This window comes from Patiria miniata, unplaced genomic scaffold (genome assembly GCF_015706575.1).
Source record: "Patiria miniata isolate m_02_andy unplaced genomic scaffold, ASM1570657v1 HiC_scaffold_18, whole genome shotgun sequence".
NCBI lineage: Eukaryota > Metazoa > Echinodermata > Asteroidea > Valvatida > Asterinidae > Patiria > Patiria miniata.
The window spans coordinates 11,268,511-11,287,403 of record NW_024037056.1 but is presented as its reverse complement, the minus strand read 5'-3'; the positions used below and the strand labels follow the sequence as shown (position 1 = coordinate 11,287,403).

Genomic DNA, 18,893 nt, shown 5'->3' with positions numbered 1-18,893 from the left:
AAATTGTTAGCTGTCTTAACGTGTACACAAAGCACACACGGTATGAACCTTGTAAATAGACATTTTTGTGCATGGTTCACCCTGCATCATTATGTATCACTTGTCGTCCTGAAAAATCAGCAATGAGGCGGTCCATTGATGTGTGGAGCACCACGTTGTGTTTCGGTGTGTCCCGTTGAAATTGAACTGTGGACGGCTTCGCGTGCTCCGCCACATCAGCCTCTCGGATAACGCGGTTTTAGGTGATTCTGTGGTCCGTGCGGTGTTGTCCCCTCACATTACAACATTGCACGGTCGCCTCCGAGTACGCCTCACCAAATATCAGGCAATTCGGCGTGTCTGTTAGTACCTGACCTGGCAGTGCAGTCTAATGGTACATTTCCGTGTCAGAAAAGGAACCAATTTCGCGGTACACGGCACCAATATTGCGCTACTACTTTGCCCGTTGAAACACGCACGGGTGAACAGACACAGCGCGCGCCTCCGAGAACGCCGTAAGAGTGGATTTTGACGCGGGTGAAGCTTTGTCGCCTCGTGCTGGGAATGTACGCGGCGCCTCCGAATGCGCCTCACTAAATAACCGCTATATTGGTGGTTCCAACTTGGTCATTGTGATTCATAATGAGAGATAGCACTGCAGCCGCGCCGCGGTGGCAGCTTTTAAAAGTGCTATTTTACCTCTTTTTTTTTAAGTGGCAGCCAAAACATGCTTGTTATCATAAATCCGGTTCAATCTTATTGAAAATAAGAAGCTGATAGCCGGATAAAATTAAACAGACTCTAAATTCCAATCTCTTTTTGAAATATGCTGGGCTTAAAAATGACCGCTTGTGTCAGTGACGTTTTGGTTGAATTAACATTCACACATTCCAACTCTTCCGTTTCTTGATCTCGTCTAGCTCCATATCAAACAACTTGAACATCCGTAGATCGATCAGTGGGATCTTGCATTTCTTCTTCATCGCCAGTGCAGTCTCAACAGAAATTCACCGGTCGGCAATGAAGATGTTTTCGGTCATCCGTTTCTTGACAACTTTATTGTAAAGATATCTACAATCTTACGAAATTGAGTTATCGATATAGGCCTATATAAATACGGTATATTGGTACGTAAAATGGCATATTGTATTTGTGCATTATGCGTACAATCTACTGGTATGTTTATTAACGATGTTGTTTACTTAAGCCAAAGTATAAAGGGTGAGTAAACAAAAAAACGAAACCCAAATGTCGGGACCATTGTTTTAGTGAAGTTCTGCGTGTAGCACTTCCAAAATCTAGGATATGAAAGCCTAATTCATAAGCTTTCTTTTAATACAAGAATCAATCAAATCACTCATGTACTTTTGAAGTTACGGAATTTTAAATACAACCACCGTTTTAAAGTTCTGTCCACGGATCAACTTGTTCTTTCAGCAAAACGAAATTACATTAATAAGTTTAATATGCTGCGCTACATTGTTCTATCAAAATTAATGTAATGATAGTTCACGTTTCAGCATTAATGTTCCTGTAGAATGTCGACGACCGCCAGTATTGGCTGCCGTTTTAACCTATATATAAACTGCACAACTAGAAGACGTGAATGATTTGTTGCGGGTCATCCGTTGCATAATTGGAAGAATGAAAACGAAATATAGTGTTATAGTTAGTATGACTTTAATTAAAACAACGTTGAGTTATGGATTTTTTTTGCAAATATCGGGTGTTTTCTAAGTCTTCAAAGGTTTGAAGTGACCCGTTATCTGGTTGAGTTCATTGTGTTTCTACTATTGGACCATTTTGTAGAAAGTGGGGGCAGCAACCACACCGGTCAAATGATTGTTAATTTGCAGCAATTTAACCCTAAAGGAGCCGGGTTATTTTGTCCATCTCACAGCCGGGTGGCGAATTCCGCCTCCCCCCCCCCCTTCCCTTCAGATCTCAGCCATTGAGTGACGAAAAATTACGAAACTTAGTGCATTTATAGAGCAATTTATTATGGACATACCCAAGAAATTTCATGACTAAAGTTAAATGATTTTGGTATGATTGGCTAATTAATTATTCATATGCACCTATGATCATTCTTCTTTCTGTACCCTACATAATTAGGGGGGGGGGGGGGATACAGTCGCTGCGCGGTAGCCAATGGTCGGAAAATTATGTTTTGGTATCAATCAAAATATATGCAAGACTCGAGGCTAAAAAGTCAGGAAAGCTCGGCTCGGGACAATTTTCTTTTGCAAGGGGGGATTAATAGGCCCCCAGCCCTTTTAGGGTTAAAATAACGTTCGGAATGACGCGAACAATAACAACAACAAAATTAACAGGTGCTTACTGCCAACAAGCGTCTCAAAGTCTTCCACCGAAAGAGGAACCCCACCTGGAAGTATCGACATTTTTGGTAAGTAGTTCTATATTGTTCTTTTCTCGTCTGTTCTTCTTGAAGCTATTCCGTACACTCTAAAAAGTCCCGGGTCAGACTTGATCTGTAAAAGGGTCATGTGAGGCCTGACCTTTTTCCGGGTCGAAAAAAGACACTTTTCCGGGTCAAAAATGACATTTTTCGGGTCAAAATGACCCCGAAATGAGTCACACAGTGTAATTTTGACCCAGAAAATGTCATTTTTGACCCAGAAAAGGGTCAGGCCCCACATGACTCTTTTCCGGGTCAAGTCTGACCCGGGACTTTTTAGAGTGTACGGTCATGGAGTCTGCAAGCTTCTTTCTTTACGCTTAGCACAGCTAGGTCTACGTTTTTCCGATTCGAATGGATGAGAGTCCCATGCGGTTTCTATAGTTCCACATCTGAATTGTTGTAAGGCATCCTTACAATCAAATCTGGTGTCATATCCGATAGTGAAGAACAACCTGGTGAAAGAAATGAAACATGAAGTCTTCAGATGATACCCCTGTCATCTGATACAACTGAAAGAAGTAATATGCAAAATACCTTCTATTCAGAGCTGTCATTGTAATATAGTCGTCTGAAACTAATTATTTAGGTTTTGGTTTGCAAAATAAAAGAATTGATCAAAAATATTCAGTCAAAATATGTAATAAAATTTATGAATTTTATGAAAAATATTTATTAAAAGTTGTAATATTTAGAATCCTGCTTAAGCAAACACATTAAATATCGATATTGGGGAAGCGAATGAATATTAAAATACGTAGCTTATACTAGGCTACCTGTGGAATTTAGATTTGAATAAAATAATGGAAGAATGTAATCGCAAGTTACCACATAGTGCCATAGCCCGGCTAAATTCTTCTTTGAGAATCCCAAGGACTTTTTCAACTCCTTTCTCCCCCTGTGAATTGAGAGAGATTGATGACAGAGAAATAATAATATTGATAGGAACACAGCTGAGAATGTTTATACCGAGCAGAAATAGTTGGTAGAAAAAGCGTAAATGAATGTAGGTGTGGAAGAAATGCTACGTACGTCGTAAGCGAGACCCCAGATTGCCGGTCGGCCGACGAAGACGGCTCGTGCTCCCAGAGCAAGGGCCTTGAGGACATCGGTGCCTTTACGTACTCCGCTGTCAAGATACACCTCAACATTGGAGCCACGAACGGCGTCAACTATCTCAGCCAAAACGTCGATCTGATAGAGATAAAGTTTAACATTCATTAACAACGGTAACAACACGAAACACACTTCCCTGGTGAGCGTGCATCTTATACCAATTATTTATTTTAAATGGGGCACGCGAACCAGCGTGGGCCAAGCTTCCCATTCTAGACTGGTTTCCGCCCGTGGAGTATAATATGGAGATAGGGATCCACACTGCCTTAATTGCTCACTTATAAATGGTTCGCATTCTTATATTTGGATTAACATCGCACGTTAACAGAGATTGGGTAAGTTAACTTATCCGACAAAATTACATGTTTTACTTTTGTCCACGTTGCCCTGTTTGCTGATCAAGCTCAGACTTTGTAGAAAACATACACGGTCAAGTACCTTAAGTGAGTTGGCTTCTGTTTATTTCTGATTTTCAGATAAAAATTTCATTAGACCCACACAGTAATTGTGTGACCATAGCTCAACCTTTTTCGCACACTGTCCATAAAAATTATTGCAATAATTTGAGGTAATTATTATAATATCCACTTCAGTCGTGTTTCATATGCACGTTCGTATGAAGTAAATCAATAGACTTACGGTAGCTGGTACCCCGTCTAGCTGCCGGCCACCGTGGTTAGACACCAGGATACCAGCGGCACCATGCTTCACAGCTTCTCTTGCATCTTCAGCTTAAAGGGTGAGAGTAAACAAAAACTTTTAGTTGATACTAAAAGAGCTGTTGTGGAAAACCGAACGTAGCGGAAAAACTGTCTCTATACTTGGCAAGCGATGGACGTGGATGCTTAGCAGCGATGTTTGGTCATCCTCCTCAGACTTTGGGAATCTGGGAACAGAGGGTGACATCAACATCAGGAAGTCCCTAGCTTGAACACTTCTCAACAAAATGTAAAGAGTGTGACACTCCAATATGACCAGTACAGGTGAAGCTTTTTCCTATGTATGACCACAGTTTAATCGGTATTGCTCTATGGGTGCGAAACATGGACTTTAACACCTGTCCTGGAGAAGTCACTCAATGGCACCTACACTCGTATGCTGAGAGCTGTACTCAACATCATGAGTTGGAGAGATCACATTACCAACACTGATCTGTATGGGGAGCTCCCGAAGGTTGGGGAATCCAACATAACAGGACAGGTGAAGCTCAGCTTTTGCCTAGCCACATTTGAATCAATATTGCCCTATGGGTGAGAAATAATTTAACACCTGTCCTAGAGTAGACACTCAATCGCACATACACTCGTATGTTGAGAGCTGTACTCAACATCAGCTGGAGAGATCACTACCAACACTGATCTGAAAATCCTGTTTGCATGTCTTTCAATTACATGGATCTGCTGAGCTGAAAATATGTTCAGCAACTATCAGGTGAAGTAGCTGTACAATTGAATTTACTTCATGCTCACAACCTTTTGGCTGGTGGGCTGTTTTTACTCGGAAACATTTTGTTGTACTGAGCACATTGTGTATTATGAGCTAGTATGATTATTTGGCTTTGTTACCAGCCAAGATGTTGACTGCCAGAGGGACGAAATTCCTTCTTTTTTGCAACGGTTCCTTTTTCTGTTCTTCCCGGACGCAGAAAAGTTCTACTAATATTTCATAATTCGGACCTCAAACTCTGCTTACCTGTGAGAATACCTTTCAGCACGAGTGGAAGTGACGTAATTCCCCTCAACCTCAAGATGTCTTTCCAGGTCAGTGACTCTGTCTCTTTAACTAATGCATGAGCTTTCTCTGGTGTAAAAGTACCCTCTCCAGGCAATAGAAGTTGCGGAAAGCTGTGCACGGAAAATTAAAAAAAAAAATCAATCTTTTTGGTTTTGGTACCTACGAATGCCTGTACGTTCGCTTCTTTGTCATGAATCTCGTAGAGAAAAGTGCGTGACATATCCGGACACAACCAGTTTTGGGGAAAGGGAGGCAGATTTTAATTTAAGCCGAGTCGTGTGTTCCACTCATTTCACAAATAAAAAAACCCATAGATATGGTGTAAATCACTTAACTTACTTAATATTTATCAGTTTGACCAATCTGATTGGTGGTAGATCGAAAGCATCTCGGTATTGATTCACGTTCTTTTTAAATTTGGAACTTTGAAACCTTTCCCGAGCATACACTTACGTCGGGTCCAAATCTTTTTTCCTTCCTTTAAGGTGAAGTTTGTTTCCCACCACTGGTTGGTCTACCGTTACCACCAAAGCTTTGAAGCCTGCTGCCTCGGCCCGTCTGATCACCGCCTCCAGTCTGCTTTCGTCGCGTATGAGGTTAATCTGAAGCAACAGTGGCGTATCAGGCAGCACTGATGCAGCCACGTCCTCCAGGCTCCTGTTGGACCACATGCTCAGAATCATGGCAGAACCAGCATTGGACACTCCTGAAAATTATACGTCCCATTCGAATCATTGTGTATGATATATGATCAAGATATCCAATCAGTCAGGCGCTGTCCTATGATTTCAGTTTTGTAGTCGAGTCAATCACAGTCAGTCAGTAGTCATAAGTCTGTTGAGATATGACAGCACACGAGAGCTATGTGCTTACCAAAAACTCGTTCGAGGCCGTTTGCTCAGCCTCAGCACGTAGCTCATACAGTGTTCGGTGAAGTTTTGATGAGTTTTCTGCCTCGCTAGGCCGTGAAACAAATGGTGACTGCTCTATGTTCCGACACCCCTATGTTCCGACACCCCTATATATGTTCCGACACCCCTATATATTTTCCGACACCCCTATGTTCCAACTACTCAACCTATGTTCCGACACCACGGTGTTCCCACAACCTGCACATAGTATTGTGTTACTCCCACTGAGGGTTAGGTTTAGGGTTACGGTTAGGGGTAGGGATAATAAGGATAAGAATATGTGCAGTCGGAACATATGGGCGTTGGAACATAGAGATGTAACCGAGTCAAATATCTACCCTGTTTGATTTATATGGCCTCGCGACGCGAAAAAACTCACCGTGTGCGGTCAAGGGGAGCTACATGCTGAGCTAAAAAGATTAACTAACCAATACCAATGAAAGCAAGTTATTCTTGTTTGTTGGTAGCGTGATTTAAAACATTGGGACACACGCCAGCAGGCTTTAGAAGATTTGCACGAAAAATATCTTAAATCACGTGTACCGTAAGTACGTGATTTCATTGCTAGTTAATCTTTTTAGCTCAGCATAAATGTATAGCTCAGGTTGACCGCACACGGTATTTTTTTTCGCCTCTCGAGGCAAAAGAAATCCAACAGGGTAGATATTTTCCTCACGGCCTTGCGAGGCGGAAAACTCAGCGGATTCACCGCACATGGGGGTATTTTGTGAGCTACGTGCCGAGCAAACAGCCTCGAATAACTCTTTGCTCAGCACGTAGCTCTCGTGTGCGGCGGGCTTGCCTCTTATGAACTGTGACAAGGGTTTTCATTTCGTTACTGTTCATCCCTAGCAACTTCTGACTAAATCGTGCGGACTGAGTTATGATTGACTTACGACCGATTTGTGACCAGATGTTTGTTAGACTTAATGATTATAATGGTCTCAACTACAAAATGACACATTCTAAGCTGGCGTTATGACTTCTACGATAATGTCCTAAAGTAAAGTTAGTAATACCCTTTGCAGTTGCAACTTCTCCATCACGATGCACAAAGGCATGACAGGCTGTTGGAGACACACCAACGGGAAATGACAAGCGATGACCGAGTATAGAGGCGCTGGTGTCTCGTTGAGACACGTCCCTCAAACATCGCGGTCGAAGACGATACCTTTAGTACGGAAATCAAGCAGTATAAGACAAGATGTGAAATGTATCACTAAAGTATATTTTTGCATTGTCCAGCTAGGCTGCTTTGCAATTTGGCTGATTATGGCATTATAGTTGAGGTTATCAACACTGCTAATGGATTAGTGTGTCCAAGTGGTTTTAGGGTTCGTGACTCATGATCAGAGAGTCAGGGGTACGAATCCAGCCGCTGGCCATACGTGTTTCCTTCGGCAAGCTACTTCATCCCCACTTGGCTTTCTCAAAACCGGTTCACATTAAATGGAAATATTCTCAGTCGTTTTATGCCAAGGAAACTGGAGAGGCCATGATGAGCCACATTTGCCCATGACAGACTCTACTTTTTTTTCACGACTAGGCTTACTATTCGGCCAGCCAATCAGTTCAGACACTGTAGGCAGTTAAGGACTAATATAAGCTATGGGACATCCATACCACTGACTGACTCGGTCACTGTCAGTCAGTCCTGCAGTCAGTCTCTGACTCAGTCGGCAATCAGAGGACAACAAGCTTGTTCTGCGGGTCCAGCAAAGATACATTGCAACAATATCTATACTCATCAGGATATTTATTGCTAGTAAAATTTAACACCAGATGGTCCTGTATAGATACCAATGGTGTATATTTAACACTGCAGTTTTTACAGTGTAGGCTAACCTCGTGTAACTTAAATTATAATTGACCTCATAATTATATAGGCCTTTGTTTCTAGGAAAACTGGTTAACACTGCCACGAGAAGATCTGAGAAAGGCAGGAATCATCTCGTTCTTAGTCCGTTCAAAACAACTATGCTTGCTATTATCAAGGAAAGTTTTTTCTCCTATTGACGTCTAGACATTGCTGGCGCCTCTGCTACATGTAAGGCGTAAATTGTTTGATGATTAACTGGGATCACCCAATGACTATGAATGGTATTACCTCTGAAAGGCCAGTGGATTGTCTCTCAGCGTCTGCTCACCGTCTGCCCCGCTTCTAAAGAACTGCCAAGTTGTGTCCGCAACGCTCGCCTTGAGGTACGGCTCGAAGTCCTCGACACAGACTGGTTCCGATGCCATGTTGATATTGTACACAACCCTATACTTTCCGAGTCTGAAAGCAAATTGAACCTGATCCGGTAAATTACTTCACAATAATTGATGGCTCAGGCCAAAAGTATTCAAGGAAAAAAATGTTACAACCTGACGCCACTTTTTTCTTCATATATCATCTCAATGAAGGTCATTCATGCAAAAATGATGATAAGACATGAATCTGGGATTGAGAAACATTTCCAATTTTGTTAGGAAATACTTTTAAAAAAAAACTGGACTCTCCATAGACTTTGTATACAATTGCGGAAGTAGCGTCAGGTTGCAACATATTTTCCGTATTCAGGATCGAAAAATGTATGCCCATACTTTTGTGGGTCAAACTCTTTTGGCAAGATTTGCGAGTCTAAATGACCAGTCAAAACTGTCATTTTTACCCTGAAACTATCAGGTCCAATATGACACAGATTCCGAATCAAATCTAAAGGCCGGGAGTTTATAAGAGTGCATAAAAATTCCACTCCCATCTATACTTACAGGCCTATAAAATGTACAGGCAAGCGTACGTACATCCAAATGCACATACGTTGGATCCATCAGGTAGAATTGTTCCGACTTTGTACCAAAAATGACTTACCTAGGATCTGCTCTTTTACGTCACGACAACGCCATACATTGTAATAAGTGTATGGTATAGTACAGTACACGAATTCCACCTACTGCCCCAAGAGTAAACAAACATGTCTGACCGTTGGACAGCACGCATTGAACTTCACTGCTGCAACGTTTGTTTTCGTCAAAATTGTTCTGTCGTACGCCGGTGTACGTGGTTTGTGTGTACGGCGAACTTTCTGAACCGTGACCCTTAGCACGTACGTAGTAGACTTGTCTCAAGCCTTTGTAGACCGTGTCAGTAAACCCATTCACAATTCCAATGTGCGATATTTGCATTCATTTTGTCAAGTTCATCGTCTTTTGACATTCAGTTTATTTTTTTACGTTTGTTACATTTTGTTTGTTGTTATATACCCTGTAAATTGTGTAAATTTGCTGTTCACGTGTTGTTTTTGTCTGTTTTTATGTACCTAGTTAATTGTGTTTCTTTCTTGTTGTTCAGGGGTCCCGCACTTGACAAGCTTGTCTTCCGTTTCTTGATCTCGTCTAGCTCCATATCAAACAACTTGAACATCCGTAGATCGATCAGTGGGATCTTGCATTTCTTCTTCATCGCAAATGCAGTCTCGACAGAAATTCACCGGTCGGCAATGAAAATGTTTTCGGCCATCCGTTTCTTGACAACTTTATTGTAAAGATATCTACAATCTTACGAAATTGACTTATCGATATATATAAACACGGTCTATTGGTACATTAATGAGGTCTGTTGTATTTGTGCATTAATTCAAGGGCGGATCCAGAACACAATTTTTTGGGGGCAAAAAAAAAATGTTGTGTCTCCCAAAAAGTGGGTCAAAAAATTACAGCGTGGGGTTCGGGGCCCGCTAAAGAGCCCCGAACATTTTTTGGATTCTCGATGCTCTGTGGTGCGATCTGAGGCAATTTCTGACCACTTTAGCCAATGTTTTTTTTAGGAAAAGATGGTGGTGTACTCATTGCCTGCCTTTATTGCGACGTCACATAAAAACAAATTGGTTTCGTTTTTTTTTGGGGGGGGGGGCCATGGCCCCCTTTGCCCCCCCCCCCCTGGATCCGCCCTTGTGCATTATGCGTACAATCTACTGGTATGTTTATTAACGATGTTGTTTACTTGAGCCAAAGTATATAGTTAATGTTGTCTATGATTGTCCTCAATAGCTCTTAGTTCGGAACTGAAATTTAGTAATCTGGTTGGTTCCGAAACGATTTTTTTTTTCGTCAGAAACATATTAGGATCCCGTGTCATCGTGAAACACTGAAGCGCTAAAATAATTACATTAATAAGTTTAATATGCTGCGCTACATTGTTCTATCAAAATTGATGTAATGATAGTTCACGTTTCAGCATTAATGTTCCTGTAGAACGTCGACCGCCAGTATTGGCTGCCGTTTTAACCTATACATGTATATAAACTGCACAACTAGAAGACGTGAATGATTTGTTGACGGTCATCCGTGTCATAATTGGAAGAATGAAAACGAAATATAGTGTCATAGTTATTACTTTAATTAAAAAAAACCGTTGAATTATGGATTTTTTTGCAAATATCGGGTGTTTTCTAAGTCTTCGAAGGTTTGAAGTGACCCGTTATCTTGTTGAGTTCATTGTGTTTCTACAACCGGACCATTTTGTAGAAAGTGGGGGCAGTAAACACACCGGTCAAATTATTGTTTGCAGCAGCACGTTTAACCCTAAAGGAGCCGGGTTATTTTGTCCATCTCACAGCCGGGTGGCGAATTCCGCCTCCCCCTCCCCTTCCCTTCAGATCTCAGCCATTGAGTGACGAAAAATTACGAAACTTAGTGCATTTATAGAGCAATTTAATATGAACATACCCAAGAAGTTTCATGACTAAGGTTAAAGGATTTTGGTATGATTGGCTAATTAATTATTCATATGCACCTATGATCATTCTTCTTTGTGTACCCTACATAATTAGGGGGGGGGGGGATACAGTCGCTGTGCGGTAGCCAATGGTCGGAAAATTATGTTTTGGTATCAATCAAAATATATGCAAGACTCGAGGCTAAAAAGTCAGGAAAGCTCGGCTCGGGACAATTTTCTTTGGCAAGGGGGGATTAATAGGCCCCCAGCCCTTTTAGGGTTAAAATAACGTTCGGAATGACGCCAACAATAACAACAACAACAAAATTAACAGGTGCTTACTGCCAACAAGCGTCTCAAAGTCTTCCACCGAAAGAGGAACCCCACCTGGAAGTATCGACATTTTTGGTAAGTAGTTCTATATTGTTCTTTTCTCGTCTGTTCTTCTTGAAGCTATTCCGTACACTCTAAAAAGTCCCGGGTCAGACTTGATCCGTAAAAGGGTCATGTGAGGCCTGACCTTTTTCCGGGTCGAAAAAAGACACTTTTCCGGGTCAAAAAATGACATTTTTCGGGTCAAAATGACCCCGAAATGAGTCACACAGTGTAATTTTGAACCAGAAAATGTCATTTTTGACCCAGAAAAGGGTCAGGCCCCACATGACTCTTTTCCGGGTCAAGTCTGACCCGGGACTTTTTAGAGTGTACGGTCATGGAGTCTGCAAGCTTCTTTCTTTACGCTTAGCACAGCTAGGTCTACGTTTTTCCGATTCGAATGGATGAGAGTCCCATGCGGTTTCTATAGTTCCACATCTGAATTGTTGTAAGGCATCCTTGCAATCAAGTCTGGTTTAATATCCGATAGCGAAGAACAACCTGGTGAAAGAAATGAAAAATGAACTCTCCAGATGATACCCCTGTCATCTGATATAACTGCAAGCAGTAATATGCAAAATACCTTCTATTCAGAGCTGTCATTGTAATATAGTCGTCTGAAACTAATTATTTAGGTTTTGGTTTGCAAAATAAAAGAATTGATCAAAAATATTCAGTCAAAATATGTAATAAAATTTATGAATTTTATGAAAAATATTTATTAAAAGTTGTAATATTTAGAATCCTGCTTAAGCAAACACATTAAATATCGATATTGGGGAAGCGAATGAATATTAAAATACGTAGCTTATACTAGGCTACCTGTGGAATTTAGATTTGAATAAAATAATGGAAGAATGTAATCGCAAGTTACCACATAGTGCCATAGCCCGGCTAAATTCTTCTTTGAGAATCCCAAGGACTTTTTCAACTCCTTTCTCCCCCTGTGAATTGAGAGAGATTGATGACAGAGAAATAATAATATTGATAGGAACACAGCTGAGAATGTTTATACCGAGCAGAAATAGTTGGTAGAAAAAGCGTAAATGAATGTTAGGTGTGGAAGAAATGCTACGTACGTCGTAAGCGAGACCCCAGATTGCCGGTCGGCCGACGAAGACGGCTCGTGCTCCCAGAGCAAGGGCCTTGAGGACATCGGTGCCTTTACGTACTCCGCTGTCAAGATACACCTCAACATTGGAGCCACGAACGGCGTCAACTATCTCAGCCAAAACGTCGATCTGATAGAGATCAAGTTTAACATTCATTAACAACGGTAACAACACGAAACACACTTCCCTGGTGAGCGTGCATCTTATACCAATTATTTATTTTAAATGGGGCACGCGAACCAGCGTGGGCCAAGCTTCCCATTCTAGACTGGTTTCCGCCCGTGGAGTATAATATGGAGATAGGGATCCACACTGCCTTAATTGCTCACTTATAAATGGTGCGCATTCTTATATTTGGATTAACATCGCACGTTAACAGAGATTGGGTAAGTTAACTTATCCGACAAAATTACATGTTTTACTTTTGTCCACGTTGCCCTGTTTGCTGATCAAGCTCAGACTTTGTAGAAAACATACACGGTCAAGTACCTTAAGTGAGTTGGCTTCTGTTTATTTCTGATTTTCAGATAAAAATTTCATTAGACCCACACAGTAATTGTGTGACCATAGCTCAACCTTTTCGCACACTGTCCATAAAAATTATTGCAATAATTTGAGGTAATTATTATAATATCCACTTCAGTCGTGTTTCATATGCACGTTCGTATGAAGTAAATCAATAGACTTACGGTAGCTGGTACCCCGTCTAGCTGCCGGCCACCGTGGTTAGACACCAGGATACCAGCGGCACCATGCTTCACAGCTTCTCTTGCATCTTCAGCTTAAAGGGTGAGAGTAAACAAAAACTTTTAGTTGATACTAAAAGAGCTGTTGTGGAAAACCGAACGTAGCGGAAAAACTGTCTCTATACTTGGCAAGCGATGGACGTGGATGCTTAGCAGCGATGTTTGGTCATCCTCCTCAGACTCTGGGAATCTGAGAACAGAGGGTGACATCAACATCAGGAAGTCCCTAGCTTGAACACTTCTCAACGAAATGTAAAGAGTATGACACTCCAACACGACCAGTACAGGTGAAGCTTTTTCCTATGTATGACCACAGTTTAATCGGTATTGCTCTATGGGTGCGAAACATGGACTTTAACACCTGTCCTGGAGAAGTCACTCAATGGCACCTTCACTCGTATGCTGAGAGCTGTACTCAACATCATGAGTTGGAGAGATCACATTACCAACACTGATCTGTATGGGTAGCTCCCGAAGGCGGTTGGGGAATCCAACATAACAGGACAGGTGAATCTCAGCTTTTGCCTAGCCACATTTGAATCGATATTGCCCTATGGGTGAGAGATAATTTAACACCTGTCCTGGAGTAGACACTCAATGGCACCTACACTCGTATGCTGAGAGCTGTGCTCAACATCAGCTGGAGAGATCACATTACCAAAACTGATCTGAAAATCCTGTGTTCGTGTCTTTCAAGTACATGGATCTGCTGAGCTGAAAATATGTTCAGCAACTATCAGGTGAAGTAGCTGTACAATTGAATGCACTTAATGCTCACAACCTTTTGGCTGGTAGGCTGTTTTTACTCGGAAACCTTTCGTTGTACTGAGCACATTGTGTATTATGAGCTAGTATGATATTTGGCTTTGTTACCAGCCAAGATGTTGACTGCCAGAGGGACGAAATTCCTTTTTTTTGCAACGGTTCCTTTTTCTGTTCTTCCCGGACGCAGAAAAGTTCTACTAATATTTCATAATTCGGACCTCAAACTCTGCTTACCTGTGAGAATACCTTTCAGCACGAGTGGAAGTGACGTAATTCCCCTCAACCTCAAGATGTCTTTCCAGGTCAGTGACTCTGTCTCTTTAACTAATGCAAGAGCTTTCTCTAGTGTAAAAGTACCCTCTCCAGGCAATAGAAGTTGCGGATAGCTGTGCACGGAAAATTAAAAAAAAATTCAATCTTTTTGGTTTTGGTACCTACGAATGCCTGTACGTTCGCTTCTTTGTCATGAATCTCGTAGAGAAAAGTGCGTGACATATCCGGACACAACCAGTTTTGGGGAAAGGGAGGCAGATTTTAATTTAAGCCGAGTCGTGTGTTCCACTCATTTCACAAATAAAAAAAACCCACGGATATGGTGTAAATCACTTTACTTACTTAATATTTATCAGTTTGACGAATCTGATTGGTGGTAGATCAAAAGCATCTCGGTATTGATTCACGTTCTTTTTAAATTTGGAACTTTGAAACCTTTCCCGAGCATACACTCACGTCGGGTCCAAATCTCTTTTCCCTCCTTTAAGGTGAAGTTTGTTTCCTACCACTGGTTGGTCTACCGTTACCACCAAAGCTTTGAAGCCTGCTGCCTCGGCCCGTCTGATCACCGCCTTTAGTCTGCCTTCGTTGCGTATGAGGTTAATCTGAAGCAACAGTGGCGTGTCAGGGTGCACTGATGCAGCCACGTCCTCCAGACTCCTGTTGGACCACATGCTCAGAATCATGGCAGAACCAGCATTGGACACTCCTGAAAAATGATACGTCCCATTCGAATCATTGTGTATATGATCAAGATTGATGATATATAATCAAGATATCCAATCAGTCAGGCGCTGTCCTATGATTTCAGTTTTGTAGTCGAGTCAATCACAGTCAGTCAGTAGTCATAAGTCTGTTGAGACATGACAGCACACGAGAGCTATGTGCTTAGCAAAAAGTCGTTCGAGGCCGTTTGCTCAGCACGTAGCTCATACAGTGTTCGGTGAAGTTTTGATGAGTTTTCTGCCTCGCGAGGCCGTGAAGCAAATGGTAACTGCTCTATGTTCCGACACCCCTATGTTCCGACACCCCTATATATGTTCCGACACCCCTATATATGTTTTGACACCCCTATATAAATTATGTTCCGACACCCCTATGTTCCAACTACTCAACCTATGTTCCGACACCGCGGTGTTCCCACAACCTGCACATAGTATTGTGTTACTCCCACTGAGGGTTAGGTTTAGGGTTACGGTTAGGGGTAGGGATAATAAGGATAAGAATATGTGCAGTCGGAACATATGGGTGTTGGAACATAGAGATGTAACTGAGTCAAATATCTACCCTGTTTGATTTATATGGCCTCGCGACGCGAAAAACTCACCCTGTGCGGTCAAGGGGAGCTACATGCTGAGCTAAAAAGATTAACTAACCAATACCAATGAAAGCAAGTTATTCTTGTTTGTCGGTCGCGTGATTTAAAACATGAGGACACACGCCAGCAGGCTTTAGAAGATTTGCACAAAAATATCTTATAATCACGTGTACCGGGCGTGAGTACGTGATTTCATTGCTAGTTAATCTTTTTAGCTCAGGTTGAAAGCACACGGTAATTTTTTTCGCCACGCGAGGCGAAAGAAATCCAACAGGGTAGATATTTTCTTCACGGCCTCGCGAGGCAGAAAACTCAGCAGATTCACCGCACATGGGGATATTTTGTGAGCTACGTGCTGAGCAAACAGCCTCGAATAACTCTTTGCTCATAGCTCTCGTGTGCTGCGGGCTTTCCTCTTATGAACTGTGACAAGTTTTTTTTTTTGTTACTGTTCATCCCTAGCACCTGTTAGCCTACTTCTGACTAAATTTTGTGGACCGAGTTGTCATTAACTTAAGACTGATTTGCAACCCGGATGTTTGTTAGACCTAATAATTATGATGGTCTCAACTACAAAACCGACACATTCGTAGCTGGCGTTATGACTTCTACGATAATGTGATCAGTATACCTTTTGCAGTTGCAACTTCTCCATCACGATGCACGGAGGCATGACAGGCTGTGGGAGACACACCAACGGGAAATGACAAGCGATGACCGAGTATAGAGGTGCTGGTGTCTCGTTGAGACACGTCCCTCAAACATCGCGGTCGAAGACGATACCTTTAGTCCGAAAATAATTCAAACAGTGACACTAGAGGTTAAATGTATCATTCAAGTTTATTTTTGCATTGTCCTGCCGGCTGCTTTGCATTTTGGCTGCTTCTGGCATGGTTAAGGTTATCAATACTGTTATGGGTTAGTGTCAGAGTGGTTAGGGCGGTCGTGACTCATGATCAGAGAGTCTGGGGTACAAATGCCATGCGTTGTTTCCTTGGGCAAGCCACTTCAATGACTTCATCCCTACTCACCTCTCAAAACAGGAGTATTAATGGGTACTGATATCCCCTGTCATAGACTGGCATCCTATCCAGGGGGAATGGAAATATTCTAAGTCGTTTTATTAGGCCTATGCCAAGGACACTGGAGATAAACTCTTGCCTGATGATGAGCCACATTGGCCCATGACAGACTCTACTCTTTTTTTTCAAGATTAGGCTTACTATTCGGGCAGCCAATCAGTTCAGACACTGTAGGCAGTTAAGAACCAAGCTATAGGACATACCACTGACTGACTCGCTCACTGTCAGTCAGTCCTGCAGTCAGTCTCTGACTCAGTCGGCAATCAGAGGACAACAAGCTTGTTCTGCGGGTCCAGCAAAGATACATTGCAACAATATCTGTACTCATCAGGATATTTTTTGCCAGTAAAATTTAACACCAGATGGTCCTGTATAGATACCAATGGTGTATATTTAACACCGCAGTTTTTACAGTGTAGGCTTAGGCTCGTGTAACTTCAATTACAATTGACCTCATATATAGGCCTTTGTTTCTAGGAAAGCTGGTTCTGGTAATTGTGGGATTGAAAAGGGATGAATTTGGGTAACTCTGCCACGAGAAGATCTGAGAAAGGCAGGAAACATCTCGTTCTTAGTCCGTTCAAAACAACTATGCTGGCTATTCCATCAGCATCAACTAAGGGTTTTTCTTCTTCTATATATTGACGTCTAGGCCCTATAGTCCTTGGCACCTTTGAGTTTCTGCTACATGTAAGGCGTAAATTGTTTGATGATTAACTGGGATCACCCCATGACTATGAATGGTATTACCTCTGAAAGGCCAGTGGATTGTCTCTCAGCGTCTGCTCACCGTCTGCCCCGCTTCTAAAGTATTGCCAAACTGTGTCCGGAACGCTCGCCTTGAGGTACGGCTCAAAGTCCTCCACACAGACTGGTTCCGATGCCATGTTGATATTGTACACAACCCTATACTTTCCGAGTCTGAGAGCGAATTGAACTTGATCAGGTAAATTAATCCACAATAATTGATGGCTCAGGCCAAAAGTATTCAAGGAAAAAATGTTACAACCTGACGCCACTTTTTTCTTCATATATCATCTCAATGAAGGTCATTCATTGCAAAAATGATGATAAGACATGAATCTGGGATTGAGAAACATTTCCAATTTTGTTAGGAAATACTTTAAAATAAAACTGGACTCTCCATAGACTTTGTATACAATTGCGGAAGTGGCGTCAGGTTGCAACATATTTTCCGTATTCAGGATCGAAAAATGTATGCCCATACTTTTGTGGGTAAACTCTTTTGGCAAGATTTGCGAGTCTAAATGACCAGTCAAAACTGTCATTTTGACCCTGAAACTATCAGGTCCAATAATGACACAGATTCCAAATCAAATCTAAAGGCCGGGAGTTTATAAGAGTGCGTAACAATTCGCCACTCCCATCTATAGTTATACACTACAGGCCTATAAAATGTACAGGCAAGTGTAGGTACGTCCAAATGCACATTAGAGTTACGTTGGATCCATCAGGTAGAATTGTTCCGACTTTGTTCCAAAAATGACTTACCTAGGATCTGCTCTTTTACGACACGACAACGCCATACATTGTAATAAGTGTATGGCCTTGTACACGAATTCCACCTACTACCCCAAGAATGAACAAACATGTCTGACCGTTGAACAGCATGCATTGAACTTCACTGTTTGTTTTCGTCATCTGTCGATCGTGTCGTGTCGTGTACGTGTTTAGGCGAACTTTCTGAACCGTGACCCTAAGCGCGTGTACCTGGTAGACTTGTCTCAAGCCTTTGTAGGCCGCGTCAGTAAACCCATTCACAATTCCAATGTGCGATATCTGCATTCATTTTTTCAAGTTCATCGTTTTTTTTACGGAAGACGGATAGTGTCACTCAATGAGTGTGAATATATTTTTGGTGCGTGTGAAAATATTTTTTTTTGTACAGCGGCCGCCACTTATTATCTGGCGGCCGCCGGATAAAACGATTCTGACTATTTCTGATAAATCTTAGGTCAGGTAGCCGCTAGTATATAAAAACTATATACGTCACGTGACTAATACGGGGGGAATGTCTCCTTTTTTCCGAAAATGTCCGAAGTTTGCCGAATATTTCGTCGACAACCGGATAGGGCCCGGGTATTTCCGAGTATAATATAGGTTTTATTATCTGCCTAATTGCTTTGCTAAAAACTTTTAAAATTATTTGATATTTAAAATTCATTGCTTGCATTTATAGAAAACATGAAATTCAACGCCGATTCTGTGCATCAACTCCGCACTCGGATCGTATACGAGGGGCGAACTTTTTGCTGCCAGTCATGTACTGTTTTGAATTTGACGAATTTGATTTGAATTTGATTCTACACTGTTTTCAATGGGGCTTGAATTGGTTCAGTGCGC

General features: G+C 41.8%; 2 protein-coding genes across 2 annotated transcripts; both read right to left on the bottom strand.

Moving 5' to 3' along the window:
• Positions 1–2,292: 2,292 nt before the first annotated feature.
• LOC119724588 (hydroxyacid oxidase 1-like) lies at positions 2,293–9,892 on the bottom strand. Its single transcript, XM_038195697.1, has 9 exons — positions 9,014–9,892; positions 8,267–8,437; positions 7,179–7,330; positions 5,702–5,954; positions 5,207–5,358; positions 4,154–4,245; positions 3,431–3,592; positions 3,227–3,296; positions 2,293–2,853 (listed from the first exon to the last, which is right to left on the bottom strand). The coding sequence occupies exons 2-9, from the start codon at positions 8,401–8,403 to the stop codon at positions 2,777–2,779; spliced, it is 1,095 nt and encodes a 364-aa protein (XP_038051625.1). The 5' UTR covers positions 8,404–8,437; positions 9,014–9,892; the 3' UTR covers positions 2,293–2,776.
• Positions 9,893–11,497: 1,605 nt separating this feature from the next.
• On the bottom strand, positions 11,498–18,183 carry LOC119724586 (hydroxyacid oxidase 1-like). The gene is made up of 9 exons (XM_038195695.1): positions 18,042–18,183; positions 17,280–17,450; positions 16,079–16,230; positions 14,586–14,838; positions 14,091–14,242; positions 13,035–13,126; positions 12,313–12,474; positions 12,108–12,177; positions 11,498–11,734 (listed from the first exon to the last, which is right to left on the bottom strand). The coding sequence occupies exons 1-9, from the start codon at positions 18,074–18,076 to the stop codon at positions 11,658–11,660; spliced, it is 1,164 nt and encodes a 387-aa protein (XP_038051623.1). The 5' UTR covers positions 18,077–18,183; the 3' UTR covers positions 11,498–11,657.
• Positions 18,184–18,893: the final 710 nt, after the last annotated feature.